This window comes from Saccopteryx leptura, chromosome 6 (genome assembly GCF_036850995.1).
Source record: "Saccopteryx leptura isolate mSacLep1 chromosome 6, mSacLep1_pri_phased_curated, whole genome shotgun sequence".
Classification (NCBI taxonomy): Eukaryota; Metazoa; Chordata; class Mammalia; order Chiroptera; family Emballonuridae; genus Saccopteryx; species Saccopteryx leptura.
In genome coordinates, this window is record NC_089508.1 from 52,569,886 (window position 1) to 52,583,584 (window position 13,699).

The 13,699-nt window shown below is 42.6% G+C and overlaps 1 protein-coding gene across 1 annotated transcript in view; it reads right to left on the bottom strand.

Annotated features, from left to right (window-relative positions):
- MAP2K1 (mitogen-activated protein kinase kinase 1) overlaps positions 1–13,699 on the bottom strand; it is a 93,763-nt gene that overhangs the window by 20,362 nt on the left and 59,702 nt on the right. Inside the window, exons 4-5 of the mRNA XM_066343828.1 lie at positions 9,715–9,792; positions 8,406–8,457 (exon numbers count right to left, since the gene is read on the bottom strand). Of these exons, the coding sequence (XP_066199925.1) occupies positions 8,406–8,457; positions 9,715–9,792 (130 nt within the window). The remainder of the gene's footprint in view (positions 1–8,405; positions 8,458–9,714; positions 9,793–13,699) is intronic.

Sequence of the window (13,699 nt, forward strand, 5' to 3'; positions counted from 1 at the left end):
TGAAGTGGACCTATGACCTCCTGCCATAGTAAGAGGAAAGACTACATAGAAACCTTTGTAGCTAATTCCTTTCAAGAGTTCCAGAGTCAAAGGAAAAAGAACTTCTCCTACCTATGTCATCCATCATGTTAAACTTAAAGCTGAGTTTTGTAACTAAATACTAAAGTTTTTTTTTTTGTTTTTTTGTTTTTTTTTTCATTTTTTCTGAAGCTGGAAACAGGGAGAGACAGTCAGACAGACTCCCGCATGCGCCCGACCGGGATCCACCCGGCACGCCCACCATGGGGCGACGCTCTGCCCACCAGGGGGCGATGCTCTGCCCATCCTGGGCGTCGCCATATTGCGACCAGAGCCACTCTAGCGCCTGAGGCAGAGGCCACAGAGCCATCTCCAGCGCCCGGGCCATCTTTGCTCCAATGGAGCCTCGGCTGCGGGAGGGGAAGAGAGAGACAGAGAGGAAGGCGCGGCGGAGGGGTGGAGAAGCAAATGGGCGCTTCTCCTATGTGCCCTGGCCGGGAATCGAACCCGGGTCCTCCGCACGCTAGGCCGACGCTCTACCGCTGAGCCAACCGGCCAGGGCAATACTAAAGTTTCATCAGTCAGGGCATTCTTCTTCCCCTTAACTCAGTGGTTGAGACAGGGTTTTTGTTTTTTTTTTAAAGTGAGAGGTGGGGAGGCCAAGAGACAGAGACTCCGAATGTACCCCAACCAGGATCCACCCGGCAAGCCCACTAGGGGGGGATACTCTGCCCGTCCGGGGCCATTGCTCTATTGTTATTTTAGCACCTGAGGTGAGGCCATGGAGCCATCCTCAGTGCCCAAGGCCAACTTTGCTCAAACCATTCAAGCTATGGCTACAGGAGGAGAGAAAGAGAGAAAGAGGAAGAGACAGAGAGAGAGAGAGAGAGAGAGAGAGAGAGAGAGAGAGAGGGAAGGGGGAGGAGAGGTAGAGAAGAAGATGGGTATTTCTCCTGTGTTCTCTGACAGGGAATCAAACCCAGGACTTCTACATACTGGGCCAACTGGCCAGGGTGGGAAGCTTCTTCTGTAAACAACCAAAGAGCAAGTATTTTGGGCTTTGAGGGCCACACAGTCTCTTTCATAAACTTGGTCATTACAGCACAAAAGCAGCCATAGACAAACTTAAATAAACATGCCTGTGTTCCAATAAAACAATTTCATACTGTTACCATATGTCACAAAATTCTGAAAAAACAGGTCATACAAAAATCGGCAGGGGGCCACATCTGGCTTGCCGGCTGTTGGTTTGCCTACCCCTTGCCTTAAGGGCTCAATTATTGTTTTGATTTGTGTTAGCAATGTTTTTTGTCTTTCTGACCCAATGCTTTTAATAATATTTTTAGTGGAAAAACTTTTTTTTCTAGTTTGCCTGCTTTCAGCTTGCTTTCCTCCTCCCCATCTTCTAGTAACAGAAGTCCTCTTTTTCATTTGGGATATAACACTCTCCGAACAGCAAGTGTTTATGCGAGGATGTCAACTAGGTCCCGTCTATTTGGACACTGAGGTGGGTTTATAACCCAGGATGGGCAACCAAACTACCTTAGTCCCCTGAACCCAATGATTGGTCCGATAGTGGGTGGGCACACCACTCAGAGCCAGTCAGTGGTCAAGCACTGGACTGATCTGGATGCTGAAGAGAATGAGGGGAGCTCTTTCTCGAAGTCTCGAACACGGAGACTTTTCAAAGGTAGGAAAGCTAGCATGTGCACGCCCAAGGGGGTATACCTCACTAGGACCAAAACACACTCACCTAGTTGAGAAAAGATAAAACAGTACCTAAACGGTGCCTGAAAACAGTTGATCTTCTGCCAAATATCATAATTTACTTTCTCTCACTTAAAAACTAATTTATAAGTACAAGTATGACTAATTTTGTAACACTAACACTGTCCTAAAAAGAATGTTTGAATCAAATGTGATTTGCTTGCCTTTGTGAAGATTCTATGAAAGCTCATATTTGAAAGATCTTGTAATGAATCTTTTAAGAAAACAAAGAACTGTCCCTAGAGCAACTTCTGCTATTTTTGTTTTATTTAAAGCAGGGCACACTGAGAAATCACTTTCCACCTAATAATTTAAAATCCTAAGTGTCACCTCTGCATGCTGGATTAGGTAACAAAGTGCCAACGTGTCTCCTTCCAACACTCAGCAGGAGGGGATCCTTTTTTATTTATTTATTTATTTTTATTTATTCATTTTAGAGAGGAGAGAGAGAAAGGGAGAGAGAGACGAGAGAGAGAGAGAGAGACAGAGAGAGAAGGGGGGGAGGAGCTGGAAGCATCAACTCCCATATGTGCCTTGACCAGACAAGCCCAGGGTTTCGAACCGGCGACCTCAGCATTTCCAGGTCGACGCTTTATCCACTGCGTCACCACAGGTCAGGCGGGATCCTTGATGCCTGCATGGTTGTGGGAGTACATTCTTCACAGGCACTGACCTTGGCCCCTCTGGGAGGTGACTGAGCCCACAGCCACTCCCCAGTGAGACTCAGGAGAAGGCCCTGCAGTAGCCCCTTATGGTAGGTATGGCCTCGGGACAGAGGCTGCTCTGCTTGAGTGCCCAGCTTCCCAACCAGAGCAGCCCTGGTCCCTGTCCTATCACAGTCTATGGGTTCAGCTTTTCAAAGGGTTCTCTGAGCTTTCTCAGGATCTTCTAATGAGTAAGTTTTGAGAAGCCTAAACCAAGTTATGCTGGTTTCTGTTACTGGTAATCATAAAAAGCTAGACTAAATTCATCTGCTAAGCAGCAGCTAATGTTTATTAAGTGTCTACTATGTGTCAAGCACTATTCTAAGTGTTTTGTATGCATTATCTCAAATAATCCTCACAATCCTTTAGGTAGGCTCTACTCTCCCCATTTTTCTGAGGTCTGGAAAAGTTAACTTCCCCAAGGTTACACAGTAAGTAGCACAGTCAGAATTCAAATCCTGAGCTTTCACCACCGTGACAGAGTGAAAAAATTGGCCATGATATTTTGTAGCTCCTCCCAAAAAAATAAGAGCCTATCCCACAACTTTTTTTTTTTTTTTTTACAGAGACAGAAAGAGAGTCAGAGAAGGATAGACAGGGACAGACAGACAGGAACGGAGAGGTGAGAAGCATCAATCATTAGTTTTTCATTGCGCGCTGCGACACCTTAGTTGTTCACTGATTGCTTTCTCATATGTGCCTTGACCATGGGCCTTCAGCAGACTCAGTAACCCCTTGCTCGAGCCAGCGACCTTGGGTCCAAGCTGGTGGGCTTTTGCTCAAACCAGATGAGCCTGCGCTCAAGCTGGCGACCTCGGGGTCTCGAACGTGGGTCCTCAGCATCCCAGTTCGACGCTGTATCCACTGTGCCACCGCCTGGTCAGGCTATCCCACAACTTTTTGAATCTTTGCTTGACCACCTGACTTGCCTTACCCAACAGGGCAGTAATAAACTCAACATAAGCAGAGGTTTACGTGGCGGCTGGCTACTCTTGCTACCAAAACCCTAAGACCAAAACGGGAAGCAGCAAGGGCTTTAACCTCCCAGAGAATGAGTGAAAACATGGGGGGACAGACCCTGCCAACCCACAGAATTATAGAAAGTAATAAACTAATCTTTTTTTAACTACTAAGTTTCCCCTGGCTGGGTAGCTCAGTTGGTTAAGAGCATCATCTAGATACACAGAGGTTACGAGTATGATCCCAGTCTGGGCACATAACGGTAATCAAACAACGAATGCATAAATAAGTGGAACAACAACAAATCAATGTTTCTCTCTCCCTCTCAAATCAATCAATAAGAAATAATTTTAAGCTTTTAAACTCCTAAGTTTTGAGACAGTTTCTTACACAGCAAAAACTAATTGAAATCATCACTAAGCTATCACCAGCAAATCAATACCAACAAGTAGGAGTTAGTAAAAATTTGAAGCAGAATAAAAGCCTCTTTATTCTTCCTTATCTTTCCTCACCACAAAATGAGAAGAACGGAGTTTAAGTTTCATCAGGAAAGAATATATTTAGACCAGAGGAAGAATTACTAGCAGCTTGGAGACCTAAAGACAGAGACAGGGAGACTCACTCTCTCTCATTCTCACCCTAACTCGGATTTCCAGGAATCATCCACTCGCTGTGCCTCTTGCTCAGGAATCAAGTTGTGCCAGAGTACCATTCCACAGGCCAGGTCTCACAGCAAATCCTTTCAAAAGACCCACAAACAGCAGGAGTCTGAAAAGCTGAGGAGCCAGGCCAAGCCAGCCCACACACACACTGCTCACTGGGGCAGAAGTCTTGACAGTGATTTGTCCTTTTTGGCTAGGCAAGTAGTGAACTCTCCAGCAAAGACATCTATCCAGAGACCTGTCTGGCTCATAAAGCAGCTCTTTATGCCAAAGAGCAATAACTGGTGAAGCCAGAAAAGAAATTCCTAGGAAAGTGGGGGCAGCACCAGGCTGAAGGGGAAAGCAAACTGGTTATTCCAGGAATGAGCTGAAACCTTCCCCTCTCTGGAATGGAAATAAAGATAGAGCTTTCAGTCAAAACCACAGAGAAGGCACATGGAAAAAACACAGGACTAGATTAATGACTGTGTTAAAAGTAGAAGACACTGGTTCTTGGCCCAGTTTCACTGCTGATTTTTGTGTATTCTGACAAAACTCAATCATACAAACACCCATAACAACTCTTTAATGAGAAGTTATTTTCTGCAATTATGTTAGGGCTTGGGATACAACAATGAAATACATAGGTTTCCTGATTTAAAGAAACTCCAAAGACTAGTGAGACTTACAAACTCTGTGATCTTTAGTTTCCACAACTGTAAAATAGGAAAAATATACCTATTTCACAAGGTTGCTGTGAACAATGACATAAGTAGCATAGAGCACATAATAGGGAACTTGGTATATAACAGGTGCATACCAGTGATCTGCAATTATTGCTCTATGACATGAATGATCCTCATTTACACCTGGATAAATTAACTCAGAGCGTTTATACACCCTTTCATATAAGCGAGTCAGGATTTAAACTTTAACTGATTCCCCAGATGAGCAGACTCAGTCTAACAAACGTAGGAATATGAGGGAGCAGGGTGGGGATGGGGAAGGAAGCTCTCCTTGGAAAGGCAGTGGTAGGGGCAAAGGTGTGGTGCACACAAAGACAACACTCATAAAGGAATTTCATCTCACTGGGTCTCAGTTTCCTCACAAATTATGTAAAGGAATAAGGAAGGCAATCAGCATTTGTTAGGCCCTTCTCAATACAAAATGCTTTGCCAGTTGCTTCCTTTTGTAATTATCATTAATCCTCACAGCAACCAGGAGCAGGCAGGAGCATTCCATTTTGTAGATGACATAATGGCTTTCCTCTACCAGATCCCTCTATCCCTGGCCTCAGGAGTACGTCTCTGGGCGACTACATAGGTCTGTCGCAACCCTAGAACACAGCCCCATGCTCAAGAAATGTTCCTTCTTCCTTTCTTTCGGGTACTCCTCTTTCCTAGAAATTAATACACTAAAATATTCTAACATGGAACTCAGATCTCAACCACAGACTAAGGATCATAAACTGCTGGAAAACTGCTTTTCCCCCGAAGCCATAACATACCTCCTACTGATCCGTTGTTAATTATTAGTGAAAAGAGGACAAATGGCAGCCAGTGCAGTTAAAAAGCAAAAAGCTTTCTATATTTCTGCAGTTTAAGTGTATAATTTGATGCATTTAGAAAAATATACACATCTGTGAACCCACCACCCAAAATTAACATTTAATATATCTTTTTATTTAGAAATTAAATTTAATGGGGTGACATTGATCAGTAAGAGTACATGGGTTTCAGGTGAACATCTCTATAGCATTTGAACTGTTGATTGTGTTGTATACCCATCACCCAAAGTCAATAATTTTCCGTCCCTGTATATTTGTCCTTCTTTACTCCCCTCCCCTTGGTAACTACTTTACTTGTAAAGTACATTTTTTTTTAATTTATTGATTTTAGAGAGGAGAGAGAGAGAGAGAGAGAGAGAAGCAAGGGGGAGGAGTGGGAAGCATCAGCCTATAGTTGCTTCTGCATGTGCCTTGACCGCATGTGCCCTGACCAGGCAAGCCCGGGGGTTTCACACCAGCGACCTCAGCATTCCAGGTCAATGCTCTATCCACTGCGCCACCACAGGTCGCACAACTTTTCATAATATTTTGATTACTCCAGAAAGTTCCCTTATGCCCCTTTGAAGTTAATCCCCACGCTACTGCATCTACTCACCCATTCCTCAGGCAATCACTGATTTACTTTATATTACTGTGGAATAATTCTGTCAGTTCTAGAATCTCATGCAAACTGAATTATACAATATGTACTCTTGTGTCAGGCCTTTTTCACTTAGCATGCTTTTGAGATTCATCCAAGTTGTATTTATCAACAACGTTTATTTTTATTGTTGCATTGTTTTCTGCTGTTTGACTATATCAAAATTTATTTACCCACTCATCTGGTGATAAATATTTTGGTTGTTTCTAGTTTGGGGGCTATTATAAATAAAGATGCTATGAATATTTGTGCACAAGCCTTCGTGTGAACAAATGTTTTTATTTCTCTTAGATCAATACTGAAAAGTGGGTTTAATGAGTTATATGGTTTAATATTTAAAGAAACTACCAAACTGTTTTCCAAAGTGGTTGTCCCTTTCCCTGGCTTCTTTAAGAACCTCTCTTTATCACTGGTTTTCAGTAACTTGACTTTTTTTTTTTGGCTTTTTGGTTTTTTATAGCTTTATTGGATATAATTTTTATACAATAAATCCATATACTTGAAGTATATCATTTGATGAATATATATGACCATCACCACAATCAAGAATACAAACATATCACCCCAAAATGTTTCCTCATGCTCCTTTGTAATTCCTCCCTTACTCCCCAGATTCTATAATTTAACTCTTTGCATGCTGAGGAACATTTTGGTTATTTCTACAATGAACATAGCTGCTTTAAACATTTGTACATGAGTCTGTGTGGACATATATTTGCTTTTATCTTGGATAAATATCTAAGAATAGTATGGTCACATCGTAAACCTTTATTAAAAAGAAACCAGTTAGCCCTGGCCGGTTGGCTCAGCGGTAGAACGTCGGCCTAGCATGTGGAGGACCCGGGTTCGATTCCCAGCCAGGGCACACAGGAGAAGCGCCCATTTGCTTCTCCACCCCTCCGCCGCGCTTTCCTCTCTGTCTCTCTCTTCCCCTCCCACAGCCAAGGCTCCATTGGAGCAAAGATGGCCCGGGCGCTGGAGATGGCTCTGTGGCCTCTGCCTCAGGCGCTAGAGTGGCTCTGGTCGCAACATGGCGACGCCAGGATGGGCAGAGCATCACCCCCTGGTGGGCAGAGCGTCGCCCCATGATGGGCGTGCCGGGTGGATCCCGGTCGGGCACATGCGGGAGTCTGTCTGTCTCTCCCTGTTTCCAGCTTCAGAAAAATGAAAAAAAAAAAAAAAAGAAACCAGTTATTTTCATCTGACCAGGTGGTGGCGCAGTAGATAGAGCGTCGGACTGGGATGTGGAGGACACAGGTTCGAGACCCCGAGGTCGCCAGCTTGAGCGTGGCTCATCTGGTTTGAACAAAAAAAGCTCACCAGCTTGGACTCAAAGTCGCTGACTCGAGCAAGGGGTTACTCGCTCTGCTGAAGGCCCACGGTCAAGGCACATATGAGAAAGTAATCAATGAACAACTAAGGTGTTGCAACTCGCAATGAAAAACTAATAATTGATGCTTCTCATCTCTCTCCATTTCTGTCTGTCCCTATCTATCCCTCTCTCTGACTCTCTATGTATCCCTGTATATATAAAAAAAAAAAAAAAAAAAAAAAGAAACCAGTTATTTTCATAATCAAACTCATATCTAGTCAGTTAGTCATGACTTGGGCAGTCTAGTCCAAAAGGCAGACAGTGACACTGGGGAGTGGGTAACTAAATTCTAGCAGAGCCTCTGGCCTGGGCTGGCTGCCCTCTGTGCCTGTTACAGCTTCAGGTACCAGGTGTACCACAGACCAAGAAGAAGGTGGAACTTGCTGCTCCGGCCATCAAGCTAATAGCCAAAGACTTGTAATAAAAATTAAAAATACTGCCTGGCCTGTGGTGGCACAGTGGATAAAACATCGGCCTGGAATGTTGAAGCCGCCAGTTTGAAACCCTGGACTTGCCTGGTTCAGGCACATACAACAAAGCAACCAATGAACAACTAACGTGAAGCAACTATGAGTTGATACTTCTTGCTTCACCACCACCCATCTGTGAAATGAAATCTAAAAAATTTTTTTAAATATTATTAATGGCTTTTACACCTAAACACAAACGACAATGCAACAACTTTTAGATTTCAGCTAAAATTTAAAATATAACAACTACCCAAGTAACATCTTACCTCTATGCATGATCTTATGCTTCTCTCTCAGATATGTCAGGCCTTTAATTACCTAGAAGAAAGAGAATGTAAAAAGACAGGACAAGAAAACAGTAGTGTTTAGAAAATACTCAATGTTACTATTTTTTTTTAAATGTTTATTTATTTATTTTTACAGGGACAGAGAGAGAGTCAGAGAGAGGGACAGACAAGGACAGACAAGGACAGACAGACAGGAACAGAGAGATGAGAAGCATCAATCATCAGTCTTTTTGTTGTGAGACCTTAGTTGTTCATTGATTGCTTTCTCATATGTGCCTTGACCGCAGACCTTCAGCAGACAGAGTAACCCCTTGCTCGAGCCAGCGACCTTGGGTCCAAGCCGGTGAGCTTTTGCTCAAACCAGATGAGCCCACATTCAAGCTGGCGACCTCAGGGTCTCGAACCTGGGTCTTCTGCATCTCAGTCCGACGCTCTATCCACTGCGCCACTGCCTGGCCAGGCTCAATGTTACTATTTTTAAATGATTTTGAAAATATCTCACCTAACATCACATATTTGCCTCCTTCACTTATTTTTTTCATTAGTTTTTAACTGGGCTTATCAAGAAATCATCTTTTGCCTGACCAGGCATTGGTGTAGTGGATAGAGCGTCAGACTAGGATGCAGAGGACCCAGGTTCGAGACCCCGAGGCCGCCAGCTTGAGCGCAGGCTCATATGGTTTGAGCAAAAGTTCACCAGCTTGGATCCAAGGTTGCTGGCTCAAGCAAGGGGTTACTCGGTCTGCTGAAGGCCCGTGGTCAAGGCACATATGAGAAAGCAATCAATGAACAACTAAGGTGTCACAACAAAAATCTGATAATTGATGCTTCTCATCTCTCCGTTCCTGTCTGTCTGTCCCTATCTATCCTTCTCTCTGACTGTTAAAAAAAGAAACCATTTTTTACAAGGTATATGAGTATTATTTTTAAGTAAAATTGATTATTGCAATTATAAACAACATTAAAAAACACTTTACTTGAATTCATTTCTTTCTAAATCTGCAATCTAAAAAGAGGATTTCTGATGCCACAAATGGGAATTCTTTTGGATACCCTATTGTATTTTTGAAGACACAGATTTTTAATATACAGAAAGTCATTTTTCTAGTATTATTTTGAGAGAGAGAATTGTATCTAGAAATCGAGAATGAGATTATTCTAGTGAGTAAACCCCATTTTATTATAAACATCTCCTTGCTGACTTCCTAGCTTCCTCCCTTGTCCATTTCCTACAAATATTAACTTATCATTGAGGGGACTTAATAGAAAAACTTCACAATATACTCACAGCAATGCTAACTTTTCCTAAAATTTGTTCAGGAATTCTTCCAGCTTTCTTCAGAACTTGATCCAAGGAACCCCCATCCTAAGAATAAGAATAAGAATTCGAATACCAGCCCATTTAGCAACAATGTTTCTAACTATTTCAAATGTTAACATGAGGAAAACGAATCTCACACATGGCAAATCCTCCTAGAAGGGTACCATTTTGTTTGTTCCAGATATAAAATATTACATGAATGCAAAACATTACAGGGGTTATTAAATAATTCAGAACTCAAATCCTATGAATAATCATTAAACAATTATTAATTCAATGGTCAAAAAAGGGGGCTTGATTTGACTGTACTGACAGTCTAGCACAGTGATTAGGAGTGTAGGCTCTAGAGGCAAAGTGTCTAATTTGAATCCCAACTCTGCTGCTTACTATCTAGGGCACTTTGACCCAGTTATCCAACTTATAAATTGGGAATGATAATAATTATAAGGCTATTATTATAATCACAGGGCTATTATAAGTACTAAACAAGCTAATACATAGAAAGCATGAAGAACAATGTCTAACAAATAGTAAGTGCTCAATGTTAGCCATTTTATCACTACCATGTAAGTCACAACTTGCATTTGGTATTATCCTAAGAAGTCATAATTAATAAAGATTTTTAAAATGTCATAGAAAGCAACAAGTTCATTCAAAAAATCCTACAAAGTGCCATGGACTATGTTAGATTCTATAGCAGATAGAGATAGGAAAAATACCTAGTTTCTGTTCTCATTAAATTTACATAGGGAAAATATCTCTTAATAAAGTTAAAAAAAAGAAACAAATATATAGAAAAGTATTGTAGACGTGTAGAAAAAGAAAGCAGCAATTCTGATTTCACTTAGAAGAATGGCATTTGAGCTGAAATCTTACTCAAAGAATGTGTGATTTCCACACCTGGAACAGGAGAGAAGCAAGGGGAGAAAAGAACAAGGTACTTCAATAAGTTCAAAGCACAGAAGCATTAAATTGCACAGTACTCCTGGAATGACATGTGGTTCATTTCACTGTGGTGCATGCAGAAATGCAGTGATGGATCAGGCTGGAAATGGCCAGTGTGGCCAGGTCACAGAGCCCCACCAAGGAACCAAGACTTGGACTTTATGGAGGCAGAAGACTAGGAATCCCACCAGGGTGTTTTAAGATGGAAACAACTGCACCTAAAAGAAAGAGGCAGGAGATCAGCAAGGAGCAGATCATGAGACAATGATGCAAGCTAGACCCTGGACAGTGATAGCAGAAAGGGAGAGTGTAAGAGAGGATACAAGTATGGAGTGAAGCCAGCCTCTGCAAGGCTCACACATCAGGTAGGGCCTTTCCATTTATGGCTTCTATATTATAACCTAAGATCTTGAAGAAATACTTCACTCAGAGAACCCTAATGTGTCGAGATGGACACAGGTGTATGCCACTATGGTTTCAGGTGTTGCCAATTATCACCCACAATTTAAAATTACCCTCAGATGTTGAGATTAATTCCTGCAAGCTCAGGCTGATTTTCTGAAGTATCCCGCATACACTGAGCAGTTAGCATCATCACCTATCATTTATTAATTACTTCTGTGCAAGGCACAGGGACTATGTAAGGACTAGAAATAGAAAAAACTATAAATACAGAAAAAAAAAACACTCTTGGGGGAGACAGGACATATTCATAAAGTGGCAAAGCATCTTAAATTAGCCTCTGACACAAGGCAGGGAACAAATAGTTTAATGAAAAGAACAGGCGTCGTGGCCCTGGCCAGATACTTCCACTGGTGCATCAGCTGGAAGCACAAAGGTTGCCAGTTTAACCCTCAGACAGGGCACATACAGGAACAGATCGATGTTTCTGTCTGTCTGTGTGTCTCTCTCCTACCCCTTCCTCTCTGGCTAAAATCAATTAAAAAAAAAAAAAAAAGAACAGAACAGACATTGCTCCAGGAGTTCAAAGGAGGAAGTGATTCCTGCACAAAGTGGCTAAGGCAGGGGTTGGGAACCTTTTTGGCTGAGAGAGCCATGAACACCACATACTTTTTTTTTTTTTCTTTTAATTTTTATTTATTTATTTTTTACAGAGACAGAGAGTGAGTCAGAGAGAGGGATAGACAGGGACAGACAGACAGGAACGGAGAGAGATGAGAAGCATCAATCATTAGTTTTTCATTGCGCATTGCGACACCTTAGTTGTTCATTGATTGCTTTCTCATATGTGCCTTCACCGCGGGCCTTCAGCAGACCGAGTAACCCCTTGCTGGAGCCAGCAACCTTGGGTTCAAGCTGGTGGGCTTTTCCTTAAACCAGATGAGCCCGCACTCAAGCTGGTGACCTCGGGGTCTCGAACCCGGGTCTTCTGCATCCCAGTCCGACGCTCTATCCACTGCGCCACCGCATGGTCAGGCGAACGCCACATACTTTAAAATGTAATTCCGTGAGAGCCACACAACAACCCGTGTACATTACGCATTATCCAATAAAAAATTTGGTGCTGTCCCAGAGGACAGCTGTGATTGGCTCCAGCCACCAGCAACCATGAACATGAGCGGTAGGAAATGAATGAATTGTAATACATGAGAATGTTTTATATTTTTAATGTTATTTTTTTTATTAAAGATTTGTCTGCGAGCCAGATGCAGCCATCAAAAGAGCCACATCTGGCTCACAAGCCATAGATTCCTGACCCTTGGCCTAAGGGAAGGACTTACAACAGAAGTGACACAAAAGTTGAGCCCTGGAGGTAGCAAGACCAAAGAGCCATTCCCTCCAAAATCACCAAGTCTCTAGGATGTGCCGTGGAAATGTGAGGTCACAGAATAATGCATAACATGATAAACTAAAGTAAAAAAATATGTGTATACTCTCACACAAACCCAGAACATCAAAAATGTTATCAATGGTTATTTCCAATCAAGGATTGTGTTGCATGATAGTTTCATCTTTTGTGCTTATAAATTTTCTACAATATTTCACCTTTTTTAAGTACTGAACATTTATGAAAGTGGAAAATTAAATCTATAAATCAAACTGAGCACCTATTTTGAGCAAGGGCACTGTTTAGTAGATATGACACTGCTTTCTTTCTAAAGGAGGTGAGAAAATAAGTAAGGTTCATTCAGGGATGTAGACCTCTCAGAAAATGTTACTTAAAACAATGCTAAAAAATAGATTATCAACTTAATTATTCTATGCTTTTAAAAAGGATAGTTTGGACCAATCACTCTGTCCCATCAACTCTGGATCGTGGATCCTGATGGAAAAAGAAAGTAGTACATGTCTGGATTCTAAAAAAGCACACCAACACTCCAGACTATGTGTGCCTTCTAATCATAATAAACTCCCTAATGTTGGGTCAGTCCACCAAAGAGCATGGTAGAAGATTCTGAAATTCAACCTAAAAATCAAATGTGCCAATAATCTCCAAACAGATACAAGAGGAATTATGAATCTAGAAACAAAAAGAATAAGTAATGTTGGGCAGATAAAATATATTATGCTCACTTTGTTAAAGATGGCACTGCTGGCCCTGGCCAGTTGGCTCAGTGGTAGAGCGTCAGCCTGGCGTGCGGAAGTCCCGGGTTCGATTCCCGGCCAGGGCACACAGGAGAGGCGCCCATCTGCTTCTCCACCCCTCCCCCTCTCCTTCCTCTCTGTCTCTCTCTTCCCCTCCCGCAGCCAAGGCTCCATTGGAGCAAAAAGATGGCCCGGGCACTGGGGATGGCTCCTTGGCCTCTGCCCCAGGCGCTAGAGTGGCTCTGGTCGTGACAGAGCTACGCCCTGGATGGGCAGAGCATCGCCCCCTGGTGGGCATGCCGGGTGGATCCCGGTCAGGCACATGCGGGAGTCTGTCTGACTGCCTCCCCGTTTCCAGCTTCAGAAAAATACAAAAAAAAAAAAAAAAGATGGCACTGCTCATATGGAAGCCCACTGCCCAGGTTGATAATATTAGTTGCCCTTCTTGCTTGGGATGGGC